This window comes from Hypanus sabinus, chromosome 9, assembly GCF_030144855.1.
Source record: "Hypanus sabinus isolate sHypSab1 chromosome 9, sHypSab1.hap1, whole genome shotgun sequence".
NCBI lineage: Eukaryota > Metazoa > Chordata > Chondrichthyes > Myliobatiformes > Dasyatidae > Hypanus > Hypanus sabinus.
This window is the reverse complement of record NC_082714.1, coordinates 136245285-136265453: the sequence shown is the minus strand read 5'-3', so window position 1 is coordinate 136265453 and position 20169 is coordinate 136245285. Positions and strand designations below refer to the sequence as shown.

General features: G+C 39.6%; 1 protein-coding gene across 5 annotated transcripts in view; it reads left to right on the top strand.

Annotated features, from left to right (window-relative positions):
- The window catches only part of LOC132399839 (peroxidasin homolog), a 234550-nt gene that overhangs the window by 177315 nt on the left and 37066 nt on the right, over positions 1 to 20169 (top strand). For all 5 annotated transcript variants that reach the window (XM_059980655.1, XM_059980654.1, XM_059980656.1 and 2 more), the window contains exons 11-15: positions 2284 to 2400; positions 10390 to 10548; positions 11228 to 11340; positions 12194 to 12350; positions 16895 to 17003. In XM_059980655.1, coding sequence (XP_059836638.1) covers positions 2284 to 2400; positions 10390 to 10548; positions 11228 to 11340; positions 12194 to 12350; positions 16895 to 17003 — 655 coding nt within the window. The remainder of the gene's footprint in view (positions 1 to 2283; positions 2401 to 10389; positions 10549 to 11227; positions 11341 to 12193; positions 12351 to 16894; positions 17004 to 20169) is intronic.

Sequence of the window (20169 nt, the reverse complement as noted above, 5' to 3'; positions counted from 1 at the left end):
CAATTATAAAGAAGGCAAGATGGTGGCTCTACTTTATTAGGAGATTGAAGAGATTTGGTATGTCAACAAATACACTCAAAAACTTTTATAGATGTACTGTGGAGAATCATTCTGACAGGCTGTATCACTGTCTGGTATGGAGGGTCTACTGCACAGGACCAAAAGAAGCTGCAAAGGGTTGTAAATTTAGTCAGCTCCATCTTGGGTACTAACCTACAAAGTACCAAGGACATCTTTAAGGAGTGGTGTCTCAGAAAGGCAGCGTCCATGATTAAGCACCTCCAGCACCCAGGTCATGCCCTTTTCTCACTGTTACCATCAGGTAGGAGATACAGAAGCCTGAAGGCACACACTCAGCGATTCAGCAACAGCTTCTTCCCCTCTGCCATCCAATTCCCAAATGGACATTGAACCCTCGGACACTACCTCCCTTTTATTCATTATGTAGTATTTCTGTTTTTTGCACTATTTTAATCTATTTGATATGCATGTATAGTATAAAGTATACAGAATATGATTTTCTTATTTATTTATTATTTTTTTCTTCTATATTATGTATTGCATTGAACTGCTGCTACTAAAATAACAAATTTCATGTCGCATGTTGGTGATAATAAACCTGATTCTGATTCCGATTTTTCCCTTCTTACAAATTATCTACTGGATTGTTGTTCAATTTTGACAGGTCAGAAAATTCTAAACTTTTGTTTAAAAGAATAATAAGTATTTTGTGCTTTCCCTCTTTTGCGTACATTTAGTTGACCTAAAATTTTTGTGCCATTGGAAAGTGACTTGTTTTACTATGGACTTTTACTACGGACTTGTTTTACCTTTGAAATGTGATTGTTGGGTTTCTCAATTGAAGTGTTGTTACTTGTGTTCCTAAAGAAGATGAAAATGGTTGAAAGCTAAAGTCAGAATTACTCAACCACACCCCCAACCCAAAAGTTAAGGCAGATGGACTGGGAGACCGTTTCGCCGAACACCAGCGCTCAATCCTCCAGCAGTGGCGGGATCTCCCTGTGGCCACACACTTCAATCCCACAGACCACTCCCACTCCAACATGTCTGTCCTTGGCCTCTTCTACTGTCAAGATGAGGCCACATGCAGGTAGATGGAGCAATACCTTATCTCCCGCCTAGGTAGCCTCCTACCTGCCGGCATGAACATTCAACTCACAGACCTCCGTTGATACCCCTGCCCCCCCTTACCCTATCCCTATCTATTATTTTAGTCTGGTTCTCTTTCTCTCTCTTTTTCCCCCCTCACTATAATCTCCCCCCAGCCCTACCTTTCTTTCTCTTTTATTTCCCATAATTTTCCACCTTCCCCCTAGCCCAATTCCCTCCAGCCTATCACTTCCCAGCTCTCTACTTCATCCCTCCCCCCCACTTCTTATCCCCCCCTTGACCATCCCATGTTACTTCACTCCTGATGAAGGGTTTCGGCCTGAAACGTCGTCACTACCTCCTCCCATAGATGCTGTCTGGCCTGCTGAGTTCTGCCCACATTTTGTGTTTTTATTTATTTCCAGCATCTGTAGATTCACTCGTGTTGGATCGAAGAAACTTCAATTCTGCATAAATTGATTCATCATGGCTGCAGTGACAGAATTGTTTCTCTTGCTGTAATCTGTCCAGGAACCAAGCTCAGTCAATGACACTGAACTGCAGCCTTTAAACCTATATAATGGAAATTCATTCTAGACATGCTAGTTTGTCAATTTACGGAAATGATACTTTTGAACTAGTGAAAAGGAAATCCATCTATCATATGGTATTACAGATACTTTGCCATGTGCATTATGTCACTTTATTTAACCTAAAATTCCAAGAAGGTGCCTTTACACTTCAACCCAGTGTGATTTCAGCTTAAAGCTTTCAGGCATTAAATCTTATGACATATGATTAGGGTGTATTATTCTGATTTCAACTCAGGTAGCATTTAGTAATTTTCATTAGGTACAACTGGATAGTCAGCCAACACAAAACTTCAGAAGAAACTCACTGTTCCTCTGTCTTGCCTACATTGTTCCCGCTAAACTGTGCAGGTGTGCAATCATACAGCAACTGAAATGCTGTTGTGCACATAGCCTTTGTTGCCATGCATCTGGAATTTTATTTTATATAATGTTATTATAAAGTGCTGCGCAGTTTTCAGGCCACGTAAAAATTTTCTGCTCAGAGCAATGTTTGGTCCATGCAGCTGTAAAGAAAATTAGAGGGAATGCATGCATTCAATAATGTTTAACTATACTTTGTTTTGTTTTTTTGTTTCTCCAGATGGTCCTAAATTTTTATTGGTTCCCAAAGACCAGGTGGTAGTGGAAGGAACTACAGTGGATTTCCTCTGCCTTGCAGAGGGGACCCCAGCTCCGGTGACTGCCTGGACTAAAGCAGGTTACCAGCAGATTTTGTTTGTGTACAATGATATGCATCAAGCTTTGAGATAGTAATGACGATGAAACTAACATGAAATTTGCAGTCACTTTGAGAGCTCTTTGATTCATGATTTAAAGCAGAATTCCAGCTGTTGTCAGTGACTCCATGTTCCTTAGATATGGAAGCAAGTGATAGTACTTGTACTGGCGTGAAATTGGACCCATTATAAAATACATGGACAAGCTAATATTTTGTTGCAGGAGGCACTAGTGATTGTTAATTATGTCTAACTCATAATTATTGCATTGTAAAGTACTTGACAACTGTTTTTATGTGGATTATAATTCATTCACATGCTTATTTCAGACTATAAGAGATACCTAAATACATTTTTATATGCTTATAATATGTGAGCTTCTGCCAATCACAGTGGTACGATCTAATCTTTACTTGCAACTCATTTTTAAAAATAAGATACGTTTAAACTAAGGCATTTGTTACTCCTGAAATACCATCTGAGAATTTCATAAGATGATTGGCAGCTCAGCCAACTTGTTAGTATCACATGGGATGAAAACCAGAAAAAATCCACTGAGGTGAGTGCCCATCATTAGTAAAAAGGATAGAGTCCAAAAGACCATAAGACATAGGAGCAGAATTAGGCCTTTCAGCCCATTGAGTCTGCTCTACCATTCCATCATCGCTGATTATCCCTCTCAACCTCACTCTCTTGCCTTTTTGTTGTACCTTTGACACCATTACTAATCAAGAACATCTAAATATACCTAATGACCTGGCCTCCAGAGATGTCTCTCACAATAAATTCCACAGATTCCCCATCCTCTGGGCTAAAGAAATTCCTCCTCATCTCAATTATAAAGGGACATTCTTGTACACTTAGGCTGTGCCCTCTGGCCCTAGTCATCAATACTATAGGAAACATTCTCTCCACATCCATTCTATATAGGCCTTTCAATCTTCAAAATGATTCAGTGAGGTCCCTTCTTTCTCCTTTCTTACTGAGTGGAGTAACATTTACAATATTCCTGTCCTCCAAAACCATTCCGGAGTCTAGTGATTCTTGAAAGATCACTACTAATGCCTCCACAGTCTCTTCAGCTACTTCTTTTAGAATGCTGGATTGTAGTCCATCTGATCTTGGTAACTTCTCCACCTTCTGACTTTTCAGCTTCCCAAGCATCTTCCCTTTAGTAATAGTGGCTACACTCACTTCTTTTCTTCTGTTGCTTTCAAAATTGTGAAGCCAATGAATGAATGAATGGTGTTTAAAGTGTCCAATGGTGTCATCCCATTGAAGACTAATGCAAAACCCTTAGTGAGTTGATCCTCCATTTCTCTGTTCCCCATTACTACCTCTCCATTGTCATTTCCAACACTGCATTATCCACTCTCACCTCTCTTTTACTCATTGCATATCTGAAAAAACTTTTGCTATCCTCTTTTATATTATTGGATAGCTTACCTTCATATTTCATCTGTTCTCTCCTTGCTGCTTTTTTAGTTGTCTTCTGTTTGTTTTTAAAAGCTTCCTAATCCTATAGTTTACCACTAATTTTTGCTTTATTATATACCCTTTTTTCTTTTATGCTGTCTATGATTTCCCTTGTTAGCCATAGTTGCCTCATTTTCCCTTTAGCATACTTTTTCTTAAGGTTGAATTAATCCTGCACATTCCAAACTGCTCCCATTTAATTAGTTTTTCCCTCTCAAACTGTAGGGTGAATTCTAACATATTATGATCACTGTCTCCTAAGGGTTTCTTTACCTTAAACTCACTGATTAAATCTGGTTTGTTACACAACATCCAATCTAGAATTGCCTTCTCCTAGTGTGATCAACCATAAGCTGCTTCATATGCCACCTCATAGGTATTTTTCAAATGTATACTCTTGGGATCCAGCACCAACCTGTTTTTTCCAATCTACCTGCATACTGAAATCCCCATGACAACCATAACATTGCCCTTTTTACATAACTTTTCTGTCTCCCATTGTAAATTACACCCTACATTTTGGCTACTATTCAGAGTCCCCTATAAAACTCTCATCGGGGTCTTTTTACCCTTGCAGTTTTTTAACTCTACCCACAAGGATTCTACATCTTCTATGTCACCTCTTCTGAAGGATTTAATTTCATTTCTACCCCCTCCCCACCCACCTGCCTGTCCTTTCAATACAATTTGTATTCTTAACATACAGTCAAACAGCCAAGACTCCATGCTGACCAAGATTTCCATTTAAACTAGTTCCATTTGTCTGCTTTTGGCCCATATTCCTATAAACCTTTCCTATCTATGAACCAGTCCAAGTACATTTTAGATGTTGCTAATGTACCTACTTCAACCACCTCTCTGGCAACTCATTCTATTTACAGAGCATGCTCTGGGTGGAGAAAGTTACTCTAATGGTTCCTATTAAATCTTTCCTCTCTTAACTTAAACTTATGCCCTCTAATTCTTGATTCCCCAACCCTGGGGAAAGGACTGTGCACATTGCCCCTCTATAAACATCTCTATGAGAACAGTCATCATTCTCCTATGTTCCAATAAAAAGACGTACTCTGCTCAGTCTCTGTCCTAGACTCGGTCCTTGCAACACCCTGTAAATCTCCTCTGTTCATGTTTTTGCCACGGAGATCACCAGTGAAGTGATGGAGGTAACTATGTAGGATCGCATTGGATATGTGCACAGAAACAGGTCATTTGCTATTGATATTTCCATTCAAGCCTCCTTCCACCTTTCATTATCCAGATAAATGAGCCAAACACTCTAATTCCCTTCACTGTTGTATAGCCTCCCATAAATTCTTCTATACTTGCTGCAAGCAGATCCTGTGTTATGGAGTTCCGTATTCACATTGGACTTTGAGCAAAGCGGCTTTTTATCTGAATTCCCTACTGAATTTCTTGTTTCTGAAATGCTTAACAATACCTGATTTTATTAAGCTTATTAATCTAATTAAATAACACTATGAGATATCTTACAGGATAATAAAACAAGTAGGCAGGCAATACCAGGCGTTTATAATCAGTCGTATGTACTACAGTGAAGTGATTCACTGAATTTATGACAAATGACTCCAAGTAAAAAGATGTGCCTGGAGTTGTGCTGCTGCTTTCATAACCTATGGAGCAGAGCATTGTTTGGGAATTGAGCATTGTTGTAATATAACAAGAGTGCCATTACTCATCGCTATGTTACAATAACACATAGAGTCGCATCTTTGAGCCCTGTAATGATTTGAAAAACAGCATTAGTTACCAAACGGCGAATACTGTAGTGATAAGAAAGGGGCACAATACGAGGGGTGATTGATAAGTTTGTGGCCTAAGGTAGAAGGTGTCAATTTTAGAAAACCGAGCACATGTATTTTTCAACATAGTCCCCTCCAACATTTACACACTTAGTCCAGCGGTAGTGGAGCATACGGATCTTGGACCTCCAGAAAGTGTCCACAGGCGGGTGATTGATATGTTCATGGCCTAAGGTATAAGGAGATATTAACTTCAAACTTTCTGCATAATGACTCAAAGAGTTGAACTGCATGTGCATGTAACAAGAGCTGTATAACTCATCTCCTACTACTGTAGGGCATGAACATATCACTCACCCCTGCTGTGGACCACTTCTACAAAGAAGGGATCCGTATGCTCCACAACCGCTGGACTAAGTGTGTACATGTAGGAGGGGACTATGTTGAAAAATAAATGTGCCAGGTTTTCTGAAATTGATTCCTTCTACCTTAGGCCACAGACTTACCAATCACCCTGGTATGTTCAACAAAGCTCGCTTTCCTCTGGGCTGAAAGCTTTCTCTGTGTGTTGTGGATATAATGAGTACAGAGATCTGCAGCTCAGGGATAGGCCCTTTGGCCTGTCTAGTCCATGCCAAACTGGTCTTATTGCGCTTCACCTGGACTATTGCCCACCATACCCCTCCTGTGCATATATTTATTCAAACTTTGCTTAAATGTTGAAATCATATCTGCATTCATCAGTTCACCTGGGAGCTCTTGGAACCTTCTGAATGAAGAAGTTCCCCTCATATTCCCCTTTAACATTTCACCTATCACCCTTAACACGTGACCTCCAGTTCTAGTCTCTCCCAAACTCTTACCTTTACCCTCTCTATACCCCTCATAATTTTGTATACCCCTGTCAAAGCTCTCCTCATTCTCCAATGCTACAGAGGACAAAGACTGAACTTTTAATCTTTCCCTGTAACTCAGGTCCTCGACTCGGCAACATCTTTGCAAATTTTCTCTGTACTCTTTGGAAAAAATTCCTGTAGGTAGGTGATCAAAACTGCATCCAGTATTCCAGATTAAGTCTCACCAATGTCTTACGTAACTTCAGCATAACATTTCAACTCTTATATTTAATACTTTGATTTATGGAGCTTTGGTTTCTAAAACAAGTGGGTCTTTGCGTCTTATTACCAGTAACATGAGCTTTGATGTGATGGAACAGCACAATGTGTTCTGGTCCTTGTTGATAGCAGGAACCATACCTGAAAAGAAAAAAATGGTAGAGGCATATTGCTGACATCTCTGATATCTGAGTCCCATCAACTGCTGGAAGGTGCTCCTTATTACTTGCTATATATCATCCCATGACTGGCTGTTGTCTGGGCCTTGCAACTCTGCGAACATGAATTGGTTCTAACCGGACACATTTAGATGAATTCTGAACTTCTTTCAATTTATTGAATTGTGGAGACCTTTGCAGTAGGGCCTGGCTTCCAGACACAAGTTCCACAAGGCCCAATTCCGTATAAAGTTTGTATTGAATTGGATATATTTTATGGAGAAACCTTTGGGTGGTGTATCTTCCTGGTTTAGCACTTTGCCCAGTTTGGGAAGCTTTGCTTGAATAAGAAAGTAATATTCAGAAAATTGTATTTTGGGTAGATTTGCATTTGGCTTCAAATAGACCAAAAGCATATTTGAGTCGTTTATTATTGCAGTGGTCCAGATTGTATTAAGTAGATTATAGAGAACATTTCTAAGTGCTCAGGATGGGGTTGGGTTTTCAATGGTCATGGTCAGGTTGTGCTCAGATTAGGTTCTAATTTTCTATGGAAGCAACCCAATATTCTGCAGATCCCCATCACTGTCTTGCAGTATTCCTGACTGTAATGACAGCTGGCTTCCCAAAATATTCTCTTTTCAATGATTTTCAACATCTGAGTATCATTGACAAGGGCAGTCATTTCCACTTAGTGGCCACTTTATTAGCTGCAGGAGTGGAACTGGTATGGTCTTCTGCTACTGTAGCGCACCCACTTCAAGGTTCAACACATTGTGCATTCTGCGATGCTCTACTGCACACCACTATTGTAACACATTGCTATTTGAGTCACCTTCCTGTCAGCTTGAACCAGTCTGGCCATTCTCCTCTGACCTCTCTCATTAACAAGCTGTTTTCACCCACAGAACTACTGGTCACTTGATTTTTTTTTGCTTTTCCACACCAGTCTCTGTAAACTTGAGAAGCAGTTGTGCATGAAAATCCCATGAGATCAGCGGTTTCTGAGATACACAAACAACCCCACCTGGCACTAGCAGTCATTCATTCCGCAAAGACACTTGGATCACATTTCTTCCCCATTTTGACATTTGGTCTGAATAACAACTTGATGCTAGCTGCAGGCTTTTATGCATTGAGTTGCTGCCATATGATTGGTTGATTAGATATTTGTATTAACAAGCAGGTATACAGGTGTACCTAATAAAATGGCCACGAAGAATACCAATCCCTTACTTCCCTTGAGAAAGAGAGTGATGAGCCCCATTCTTAAACAGAGCTGCTGCGCTTCTTCCACCCTGCTGTTGGGTCACATTGCTAAGAATCATTCTAGAGTTATGAAATCATGGATAGTACGATTCTGGATTAACTAAAATGAGAACCAACTTTCAGGAAATAAAACCTGTACACTATTTAACCCCCAATTGATACTTTGTAGCTAGTAAAACTAATTATTGAGTGTGGGGTATTATGATTCTGTTCATAGATACTACATAAGGGAAGACAATAGTTGAGTATCCCTGCTATTAACACATTGCTAAAGGCGTATCCCTTCCACTTAATGCACCATTCAGAACAGGACTGCTCTGTCATTTAACCTTTTTAATCATCCTTCAAAACTGTAACAAACAAGAGATATTTTGGGTATCTGGAGTTTGTACTGAGGCTTTTGGAACAGACACCAGTATTGAATATATAAAAGGACTCTGCTGGTTGGGATGTACTACCATTGCAAATATGTAATTATGCAAATTCACCAGACTAAATTCAACATGTTGAAGTTAAGTAGGTGGTTGTAGCAATTGAAACTGTAGTTAAGGTTATCTCGGCATTGAAAAAGTACAAAACATTGTGTCCGGAAAATGAGGGTATCTTGGATCCTCCTGGAGATTTGCTGTGTGAATACTTTTATATTTCCATGCGGCTCAGTTTTAGTTGATCACAGCATAGGTGTTCTAGTAGACTATGGCAATGAAGGACCATTCTTATTTCCAAGTAAGGATGGCGCACGACTGAAGGGGAACTTAGCGGTGATGGTTTTACCCTGAACTTTGTTCGTTTTGGTAGAAGAGTTTGCTGATTTGGGAGATGCTGCCAGAGGATCCTGTGAGGTAACTGCACTGTATTTCATTGAGGATGCATCCTGCAACCATTCGGTTCAGGTGGTAAAGGAAACAAATTATGAAGGTGATTGATGCAGTGCCACTCAAGTAGGTCACTTTATCCTGAGCATTATTGGTACACTTATCTGAGCAATTTGTGCTTTGTAGAAAGACCTTGGGCATCAGGAGATGATTGGTCATTGACAAAAGATAACCAGTCATGATGTGTTATTTAGCTAAGGTGTTTGTGTAGTTCGGCAATTAAAGTACTTGTCATAGGTAATAGTCAAATAATAATGCAAAATTTGGAATGGTAATGCCATTGAATTGGAATCATAGGTGTGGGTAACATGAATGTTACTTGCCACATGTCAATATATGCCTGAACATTGTCACATCTTGCTTCTTGCAAACGTGAATTGGTTCATTTGTTGAGGGATTAAGAATAAAATTGAAGATTATTAAATAATCAGAGAATATCTCCACATCTAACCAATGACACAAGAAAGATCATTGATGAAACATCTGAGAATTGTTGAGTTTTGGACATTGCCTCAAGAAGCTCCTGTAGTGATGAACTGAGGGTGGGACGATGGATCTCTGTCACTCAACTATTTTTCTTTGTGCATGGTATGACTCCAGCCTTTGGAGTATTTCTCCTTTGCTACCCATTGACTTCAGCTTTTACTAGAGTGTCAATGGTGCCATAATGTATACAATGCTGCTTAAAGATCACGGGCTTCCACTCTCCCTTCAGCTTTACAATTTAGCTCATTGGCGACTCAGATGAGGTCTGAAACAGAGTGGGCTTGAGAAAACCCAGAGTGGATTATTAGGAAGTGCCAGTAGATAGTACACTTTGTTCCTTTTGCTGATCACTGAAAATAAACAGTTCAGGCAGTGTTCGGATTTGTCCTGTTTTTGTGGATTGGATGAACCTGGATAATTTTCTGTGTCAGTGTTATAAATCAGATGGAACAGTTTTGTTTAGACACATTTTGCTGCTGCACAGACTGAGAACACATGCTAGAGCCCTGCCATTCCATTGCCAATTGATATGCTGGTCTTCAAGTCTTGTACCACACATGCTTTGCAGAGTAAATTCACTGCTGTTCTCCACAGTCATTCAGACCAATAATTGTTCGGTTCTTGTAGTATAACCATCCATCATTGACAAATCTCTCCAAATGACTTGACATCAAGTTATTGATATCATGGTCTCTGAACCAAAGACTAACTGGTTTATGTCTTGTCTTTCGGTGTGCTAACTCATCAGTTGATAAAAATGATGCCTTCAGTTTAACATGTCAGTATAATCACACTCTTCTATTTCCACTTCTATTTATTCATCTCATTCAGGTGGTCAGTTGCCCAATGACCGAAGGCACACAGTTTTGTCTACTGGAACACTGCGTATTGTGGGTGTAGCTGCCCATGATCAAGGCCAATATGAGTGTCATGCCATTAGTGTAGTGGGGGCAAGACATGTACCAGTACAGCTGACTGTTGAGTCAATAGGTGAGATCCGTGTTTTGTTTTCATAGATGTCAGAAGTCTTTTTTTTGTTGTATCATAAGCTGTCATCCACTAACACAAGCTGGATTTACCTTTATGACCTGTATCTTCTCAAGCCAGTTCAGTTGCAGTGTGACTGTGCTATTGATGACAAATGTTGTGCAGATTAACAGTATACAAGACACATCAAAAACAAACATTTTGAGCAAAAGTTAAAGTTTTATTGGAATTAATTCTATTATTCTACAAACAAATTTGTACAGTATTTGTACTGGATTTTCAGCATTGTAAATCTTATGTATTTATGATTTGCTGCTTCACTGTAAAGTCTCTGAGGGGTATGTCTACACTGAAGAAGTTTAAATCTTCTCTTCAGCAGTTCTGTGAGACTCTCACTGTTCCCCCACGGCTCCCCAACTCTTTGCCAGCTTGTACTCCTCCTTTCCCTCCTCCCCCCATCTTATTCTGGCTTCTTGTCCCTTGCTTTCCAGTCCTGATGAAGTCTCAGCATGAAACGTCAGCTGTTTATTACTCTCCATAGATACTGTCTGACCTGCCCAGTTCCTCCAGCATTTTGTGTGTGTAACTTGGAATTGAATCCACCCTTTGCCTCTATTGTGTGGAGCCATGTCGGAGAGGGAATATAATATTTTGTTCTGATTTGTGCTTTCTTTATGGGCAGTGACACCTGTGTTCATTCACACACCACATGATACCACAGCTGAAACTGGACAGGATGTGGAAATCCAGTGCTCTGCACAGGGGGAGCCTCACCCGATTATTACATGGACCAAGGTAGGAATTAAACATTCTCCTAAAGGTTCTTAGAATGAGGTTCCTTCCTTCCTTTAACTTACACAAAGCTCCACTATTTCATTCCTAAACAAGGTGAATTTTCGATGTTTCTGGCACTACAAATTTTTCCAGGAGAATAAGAAGTCTAGAAACATTATTCCCCTGTATCTTCTGATGTCCTTTTTATTCACTGAATCTACAAGATGATGAGGTCAAGAATATTCTTAAATTATGTCAATATACAAGGAAGGTGAATATCTTTGATGTGTTCACCTCATGTCGAGATAAGGTTGCTTAGGAATAATGTTGCATCTCTTCTAATCAGTTATTACAAGAAGGAAATTTCAAAGACATGAGAACAAATCACAAGTCCACTACCTCACCTGGAGATAGGCTTCATAAATATGAAAGCAGCAGAAGTTAAGAAAATACCTGCTCTATTTTCCTCAGTTTTACTATGCAGGGTGAAAGGAACAACATTATTTAGGACTAATTGCAAAAAGTTCTCAATGCCTGCTTTGTAGCTGAATCTTCATTAAGGGTTCTGATAGGTGATAAAACTGAATAATCGCATGGTTACAATTGCATTGTCATAACTCTGCAACTTCACTGCATTTCCAATTTTCACCTTGAACTAATGGGGAAACTGAAGTTTAAAATAAGTGTAGAAGCCTGGATTAATGTGGTTCATCACTAGTAACAAAAAGGGGGTTAGATATTAGTTATTAAAATGAGAAAGATCTGGTTAAAATGTCTGTTCCCAGATATAAGAATAAGAAGTTAATAGGTTATGAAATAATTGAATATTTATGTTTACAAAAGCTATTTTACTTTACCTACTCTTTGTAAATAGGATGGTGTACAAATCACAGACAGTGGAAAGTTTTTAGTCACTACGGAGGGTGCATTAACTATTCGAGATGTTGGAGAAGCCGAACAGGGCCGCTATGAGTGCATTGCCAGAAATGCGTTTGGTTTCATCTCCAGTAATATGCTGTTAACCGTCACTGGTACGTAATCACAATTGATGCGCATGAATCAGTTTTGGGTACTGGTATTGTCTCTTCAGCAGCGTTTCTGGTATGGATTTAATTATGGTTATACTGGTTTCTGGTTTAAACCCAGTTTAAAAATGAGGTGATGGGATGTCAAGGGGAATGATGAGAGCCACCTTGGATGTTATTGAAACTTTGACAAAATTTAAAACAGTTGTGAAGGGTACAGGTTTATATTTAAAACCATCAGCCTTTGACTGAAATTAAACTACAGAAGTGCCCATTGCCAATTTCGGATAGGAAATTCGAGTAGCCGTTCAGGTTGGAAGTATTCATGAGGTAGGTTAGCAAAGATCTATGTAAGATTTATGGGAGCTACTGCTTGGGAACTTACCAGGTAAGTCTATCAACTTGTCTCAAGATCCTACATATATGAGAAGTAGCCCAAAATACTCTTAGTTTGTGGCGTACGTTTAGTCATCACTTTCAGGGGTTTCAGCCTCGTGTCCATACCCAATAATCAGCACAGCTTATCCATGAAGAAGCAAGCTTTCACTGTGAGTGAGGACTGCTGTGGCGATACTTGAGCAAAGATCCTGAGTTGCTCCTCATGGAGTCCAACACTTCAAACAAGTTGTAGGTACGCTTTCAGTTCATAACAACAATCTATATCACTCCTTCAGCCTCCAACATTGTTTCCCAGTCTTCCCTCCTGCCCTTCCTCCACCACAATCACATGAATGTCCTTGCTCCACCATCCCAGCCCAAAATATTAATGTCATCAGAATCAGATTTAATATCACCGGCGTATGTCATGAAATTTGATAACTTTGTGGCAGCAGTACTGTAGTGTTCTCGCTCAGCGTGTAAAATAATGCTGACAGGATCACAGTAAGATTAACCGTTTACTGTTTACTCTTCCACATTAACGTATGGTGAAAACTGTTGATAAAACAATACAAGATTTGTACAGCATTTGTTTCCTTCTTGATATTACATTTACATCGTAAATACTTGCAAAAGTAAAACTACAACTACTACATTACATTAAAGTGCAGCATACAATCAGAATCTACCTACGCCATTGACTGCTTTAAATACACTTCAACACAAACTATCCGCAACTAACTAACAAAAACATAAACCTTATCAACCATCATTACTTTTAACAGAATTGGTGTTAACATTTTAATTCAACATATCGATTATCTCATGACTTACGGCGTTGCCTCACTATGTTTCTAGTGCGTAGAAAGACAACCTTTCTTGCGCTAGACTAGCACATGTGTGGCCCCCTCCTTCCCATTTCTCCAAACCGGTATTTTCCCACAGGACGCAGCGAAACCGGGTGTGACGTCATCGCATGCCGCGATATATCACAGACAACAAATTTACTTTAAACAATCCTAACTTTAACTAAAATGCTAACAAATGAATTACTAAGGCGAAAATATTATAAACTAAATAACTACCATAAAGGCAACACAAGTACAATGCAATATATATTAATAGAAAAGAAAATGTGAATTACAGTAAGTACATATATATATATATAATACTTAAATTAAGTACTGCAAAAATAGAAATAAAATAAGTAGTCAGGTAGTGTTCATGGGTTTAATGTCCATTCAGAAATCAGATCTGACCACTCCTCTCCTCCCAGTAACTAATCATGCACATGCATATGGAACAAATTTGCCATTGACATTGATTCTCAGCCTGGGTGAGATAGGTGAGGAGGTTTAGAAAGCCTAACAACTCACACAAAATGCTGGAAGAACTCAGCTGTCCACACAGCATCTATGGAATACAATAAACAGTCGACATTTCAGGCCGAGACCCTTCATCGGGACTGGAGGAGAACAAATGAGGTCAAAATAAGAAGGTGGGGAGGGTGGGGGAAGGAGAGGAAGAAATACAAGGTGATAGGTGAAACTGGGAGGGGGGGGTGAAGTAAAGAGCTGGGAACTTGATTGGTGAAATAGATGGAGAAAGGGGAGTCTGTTAGGAGAGAACAGAAGACCATGGAAGAAAGGGAATGGGGAGGAGCAGCAGAGGGAGGTGATGGGCAGGTAAGGAGATAAAGTGAGAGAGGGAATTGGAAATAGGGAATGGTAAAGGGGAGGGTAGCATAACCGGAAGTTTGAGAAATCGATGTGTAAGGTATCAGGTTGAAAGCTACCGAAACGGAATATAAGATGTTGTTCCACCAATCTGAGTGTGGTCTCATCACAGCAGTAGAGGAGGCTGTGGACTGACATGTCAGAATGGGGATGGGAAGAAGAATTAAAATGAGTGGCCACTAGGAAATCCTACTTTTTCTGGTTTTTTCTACTTTTTCTCCCAATCTATGTTCGGTCTCACCGATATACAGGAGGCCACACCAGGAGCACCGGATACAGTAGGTGATCCCAATGGACTCACAGGTGAAGTGTCACTTCACTTGGAAGGACTGTTTGGGGCACTGAACGGCAGTCAGGGAGGAGATGTAGGGGCAAGTGTAGCACTTTTTCCACTTGCAAGGATACATTCCAGGAGAGAGGTCAGTGGGGAGGAACGAATGGACAGGGGAATCACATAGGGAGCGATCCCTGCAGAAACCAGAAAGTGGGAGGAGAGAAAGATGTGTTTGGTGATGGGATCCCATTGGAAGTGGCGGAAGTTACTGAGAATTATGTGCTGGACACAGAGGCTGGTGTGGTAGGTAAGGACAAGAGGAACCCTATCCCTGGTGGGATGGTGTGAGGATGGGGAGAGGACAGACGTGTGCAAAATGGAAAAGATGTGGGTGAGAGCAACGTTGATGGTGGAGGAAGATATCTTCTTTGTTTTGGAATGAAAACCCTCATCCTGAGAGCAGATGTGGTGGAGACGGAGGAATTAAGAGATGGGGATGGCATTTTTACAAGAAACTGGTTGGTAAGAGGTATAGTCCTGGTAGCTGTGAGAATCAGTAGGTTTATAAAATATATCGATGGATAAGCTGTCTCCAGATATAGAGGCAGAGAGGTCAAGAAAGGGAAGGGAGGTGTTGGAAATGGACCAGGTGAATTTGAGGGCAGGGTGGAAGTTGGAGGCAAAGTTGTTGAGCTGTGCATGGGTGCAGGAGGCAGCGCCAATTTAGTTGTTAATGTAGCGAAGGAAAAGTTGGAGGCTGATACCGGTGTAAACTTGGAACATTGACTGTTCCTCGTAGCTAACAAAAAGGCAGGCATACCTGGGATCCATGCAAGTACCCATGGCTACACCTTTTGTATGAAGGAAGTGGGAGAAATTATTGAGAGTGAGGACCAGTTCCGCCATACGGAGGAGAGTGGTGGTGGAAGGGAACTGGTTTGGTCTAATGTGAAGAAAGAAACGGAGAGCTTTGTGGCCTTCCTGATGGAAGATGGAGGCGTGTAGGGACTGGAGATCCACAAAGCCTAATTTTCCTACCAAAAGTATAAAATACAGCAAGCATAATAATTAATATCCTAACTTGCCATAGAAGTAAGCATGAATGTTCATTGCATATTTACGTGACAATGTGCATAAGTATATAAAATACATCAAAATCATGGTCTTAACCTCTCTTTAACATCTTTGCAAGTGTATCGAGTTATAACTCTGTTCACTCTTACTTGTTGTAACACTAGTTCATACAAAACCAGTAACACACCAAAACTACTTAGCTTAGGGGTCACTGTTAATGATATTAGCTTAATACATTCTTTTGACCTTCTAGAGCTTGCAGTCCGAGAGGTAGAAAGATGCAATGTGGAAGCAGACCCACATTATCCATACTGATCACGGTGCATCCATTTAATGCTAATACTACCAATAATCCCACATTCTCCCCACATCCCAACACCAATCATCTACATTGTTAGAGGCCTGCACATTTTTATGTACATAGACATATATAATCAAAAGTATGAATGGATTATGCAGAGACATTAACAATAGGAATTTTAAATCTGTTTATTATCATAGATACCCTGGCTTGCAACCCAGACCACTGAGACTTTAGGAGTGCCAGTGGGACTATTGATACTGACCAGCAGATAAAATATGACAAACGAATAGCAATTTCAGTTTTTAGATTGTTAGGCAGAAAAATTGGCTACAGAAGAAAAATAAACAAAATTAATTTACCATAATAGGAACATTATAAAAAGTCACTGCTAATGATTCACAGCAGGGATTATTTTAGTTTTATATTCACATTGCAGTTTATAAATCTTGATTATTAACTGCTGTGAAACTGAATTTTACACCACTGAGGTAGTTACAGAAAACAATGGGTATTTGTGAGTTTGCCTTCATTTGCCAAGGCTCTCTCAAACACTGTTAATTGTCAGACTCCTAATTACACCATGAATTTGAATGAGAAGGGGCCCCACAACTGAAACCATGTGCAAGCTGTTGAGAGACTGATAGTGTGTAAAGCTGTATGCCATCTGTTGTTTAGTGTTGTAGTTGATGCTGATGTCTGTCTTGTCCTTCATTTTTTTTTGTGTGTAGGAAAGGAACTAAACAAGATTGTTTTTGTATGTATGTGTTTTTGATGCATTTTTCAGCCCTGGAAGGTGGGCGAACTGGTGACACCTTTGTTGAAGAGTCTCTCCAGGAAGCTATTAATAGCATTGACAGTGCAATTAATTCAACACGAAGGGATTTGTTTGACAAGTAAGGATTCAATGATCTCTAAATCTCTCGTTGAGTTAAGCAAACATGTTCACAAATTCCTTCATGTGTGAAAAATGTTAAGTCTTTTGTGAGTATAAATACAGTAGATGCACACATAGTCATGAACATTAATATTATGCTTCAGCTGTGCAAATTTTATCAAATGTATGATGATTTCAAGCACTGATTGCATTTTGTCCTTAATGTTTGTATCATGTGGTGAACATATTAAAATGACTGAGCACTGCCTCTATTTATTCAGCTGTGAACCATTCTCACATGAATTTATTTTTAAAAATGGCTCTATCTTTTAGATGTCTGATTAGAAACACATGGGGTCCTCCCAGTTTTATCACTGAGACCAAATCCTTTGATAAACCCAAATTATTTGAAATGTTACACGGAATTTGCCTGAATATTTTTGGGAATGCTATAAAATGTTTATATCCTCAGCAGTTTTTTTTCATTTTAATGCATCCATGGCAAGGAAATAATCATTTACAAATGGATCAGAATAAATATATTTCACCTGAATGATTCTCAGATGAAGGTATTAAATTATGAGACTGAATTACATAATGATTTAATTTAACTACACAAGATTATAGTGTGATTTAACTAAAGTGCTTTGAAAAAGTTCACAGGGAAGATGGATTCAATGCATTTTCTCTGCCAGAGGAGTCCAAAATAAGAGCATGACTTTACAATTTTAAAACATTCAAAAGTAAAACTAGGTCTTCACACAAATTATAGTAAAAAGAAGGAAATTTCACCCCCCCAAAAAAAAATTTGAAGTTGGGTTCTGCTGAAAATGTCGAAACTAAGAATGTTTCATGAGGCTAGGATATTAAGAGATAAGGAACCAAGTGTACTGATTGAGTGTAGATGTAGATCAGCTAGGACCTGATTGAATGATGGAACATCCTCAAGTGGGCTAGTCGCCAGTTACTAATCTGTATATATCCCATGAGGTTAATGTATTAACAAGATGTTGCATTCTAGCTTGTCATTTTATGAGTTCAACTTGGGTCTGGAAGGCCCAGGAACAACAATAAAGCACTTTGAAACCGCAGTGTCTGTTCTGGGTCTGTTATCTAGCAGCAAACCCTGACCCCATTTGGCTCACTCAACAAAGTGATAACTGTTAACGATTCAGCTACTACTGATGGGGGAGTCCTGTAGAAAGTAGAAGCAAAGAGTGCACTTCTCTTGCATGCAAGCTTAATTTCTTTTGGTTCAAATACTGGATGTAGAGATGTGATTTTTATTAATTAAAAACATTTACAATGATTAGAAGATAGTAAAGTGGGGTGCATTCCTAAAAGACACTGCAATGTGCCTGCAAGTCCACCCTCCAAAAGCACATTTGTAAATGTGTCAAAATGCCAATTTTTCATAAAGTAACAAGTTATAGCCTTCAAATTTTAGATGGGCTTAAACTAACTAAGTCGAATTGTGCCAAGACAACCTGAGACAAGAGGGGCAATGTTTAGTGCTGATTGATGAGAATTGATTTTATACAGTGAATTGTTATGATCAGTGACACCCTGTCTGAAACGATGGAGATGGATTGAGCAGCACTGGTATTAGAAAAAAGGGAAATTTCAAGACAATGCTAGAAGAGCAGGGGAGTGCAATTAGTATGATAACTCTTCTGACAAGGTTTCGCAGGTACAATAGCTTTAATAGTTTTTCTCTGTACAATGATCTTGATAGAGTCCACGGTTTGGTAAGAAAGGTCAGCCACTACCTGTATATCAGTCCTGCAATTCACATTTGTGAGTGTTCAGTGAAAATAGAATCAGTCTCAGCACTCTCATTTTGTACTTCAAGTTTACTACTGCAGCCAATTAGGAATCTGATTCCTAAAGTATCAACTTACATGGAGAGCTTGAGGAGTAAAGAATATTTTTTTAAAAAAGGTATGGTGGGATATATTTGCTGAAGGAACCAAAGGGAGCCTACCTGATATGTCTTAATGTTTAAGGTCAGAGCCTAACCTTGCATATGTAAATAACAATATTTTTTCCTTCGATGACCTCTATATGTACGATACAGAAGAAGGTTGTTCAGCCTTCAGGTCCATGCCAGCTCCCAGTAATCCTAATTCCCAGTAGCCTTGCTGCTTCATTCTTGCACGTGTCGATCAACTCCCTTTTGATTTTATTTAACCACTTACCTATACCGAGGTAATTTACTGTCACTGGCATATTTGGAACACGGGAGGAAACCCATGTTCGTTACATGGTCGGCACAACATTGTGGGCCAAAGGGCCTGTAATGTGCTGTAGATTTTTTACGTTCTGTGTTCTAAATCAGAGCACCCAGTGAAATCCCACACAGTAATAGGGAGAATGTGCAAGCTCTGTATTGGACAGAATGTACTGAAGCTTGCTGGAACCATGAGGCCTCAGCATTAATTGTTACACTGCTCAGAGTCCCTAAAACCTTCCTGGTTCTTTATCTGCAGCTTTTCTATCCACAATGTACATCCAGGAATACGTTTAAGTGCTGTTACCTCAGTTTTCAAATATGGCATGGGTCTCTTTATTTGATTTTCTCAGAAGAAATTAAATTTGCATGTTTTGTGAAGCTGTGAAATTATTATCATGATGGGTCACTTGCAGGCTTTGTATCTATTTTAAGCATTTGGATGGTGGAAAGGCCTCATCTAAATATCATCATTTTATTTTGAGTTATTAGGCTTCATGCTTTGTTACTGCTGAGAATCTGTGCTGAGCAGCATCTCAAAGATGTTTGTGTTGCTCCAGCTCCAATTCATAACAGTACTCAATTATTTAGGGTTATGCTGCACATATGTTTCAGTCACGTTTATTATGGGAAGCCTTCCTTTTACAAAACAGAGACTGTGAAGTAAACCTGGCAACAGCTGTCACAAATTATGTTCACACTGAGTCGAGCAAGTGGTCTCTGTGAACGCTGAAGATTTCTCCTCTGCAATGGAGGACCAACCGTATTGCTGTTTACAAGCGTTATACATGATGCCTAGGTGGGCAGCTAATGATTACTTGCATAGCATTGTACAGATGGGGTGAGGCAACACCACCTGGCCACTAAACAGTGTTTGATCCTACAGCAATTGATCTTGGAAGGTAGTGTTTGCGGAACCTGTGCTCTCGCGGTAAATCCTAAATATCTGTCTATG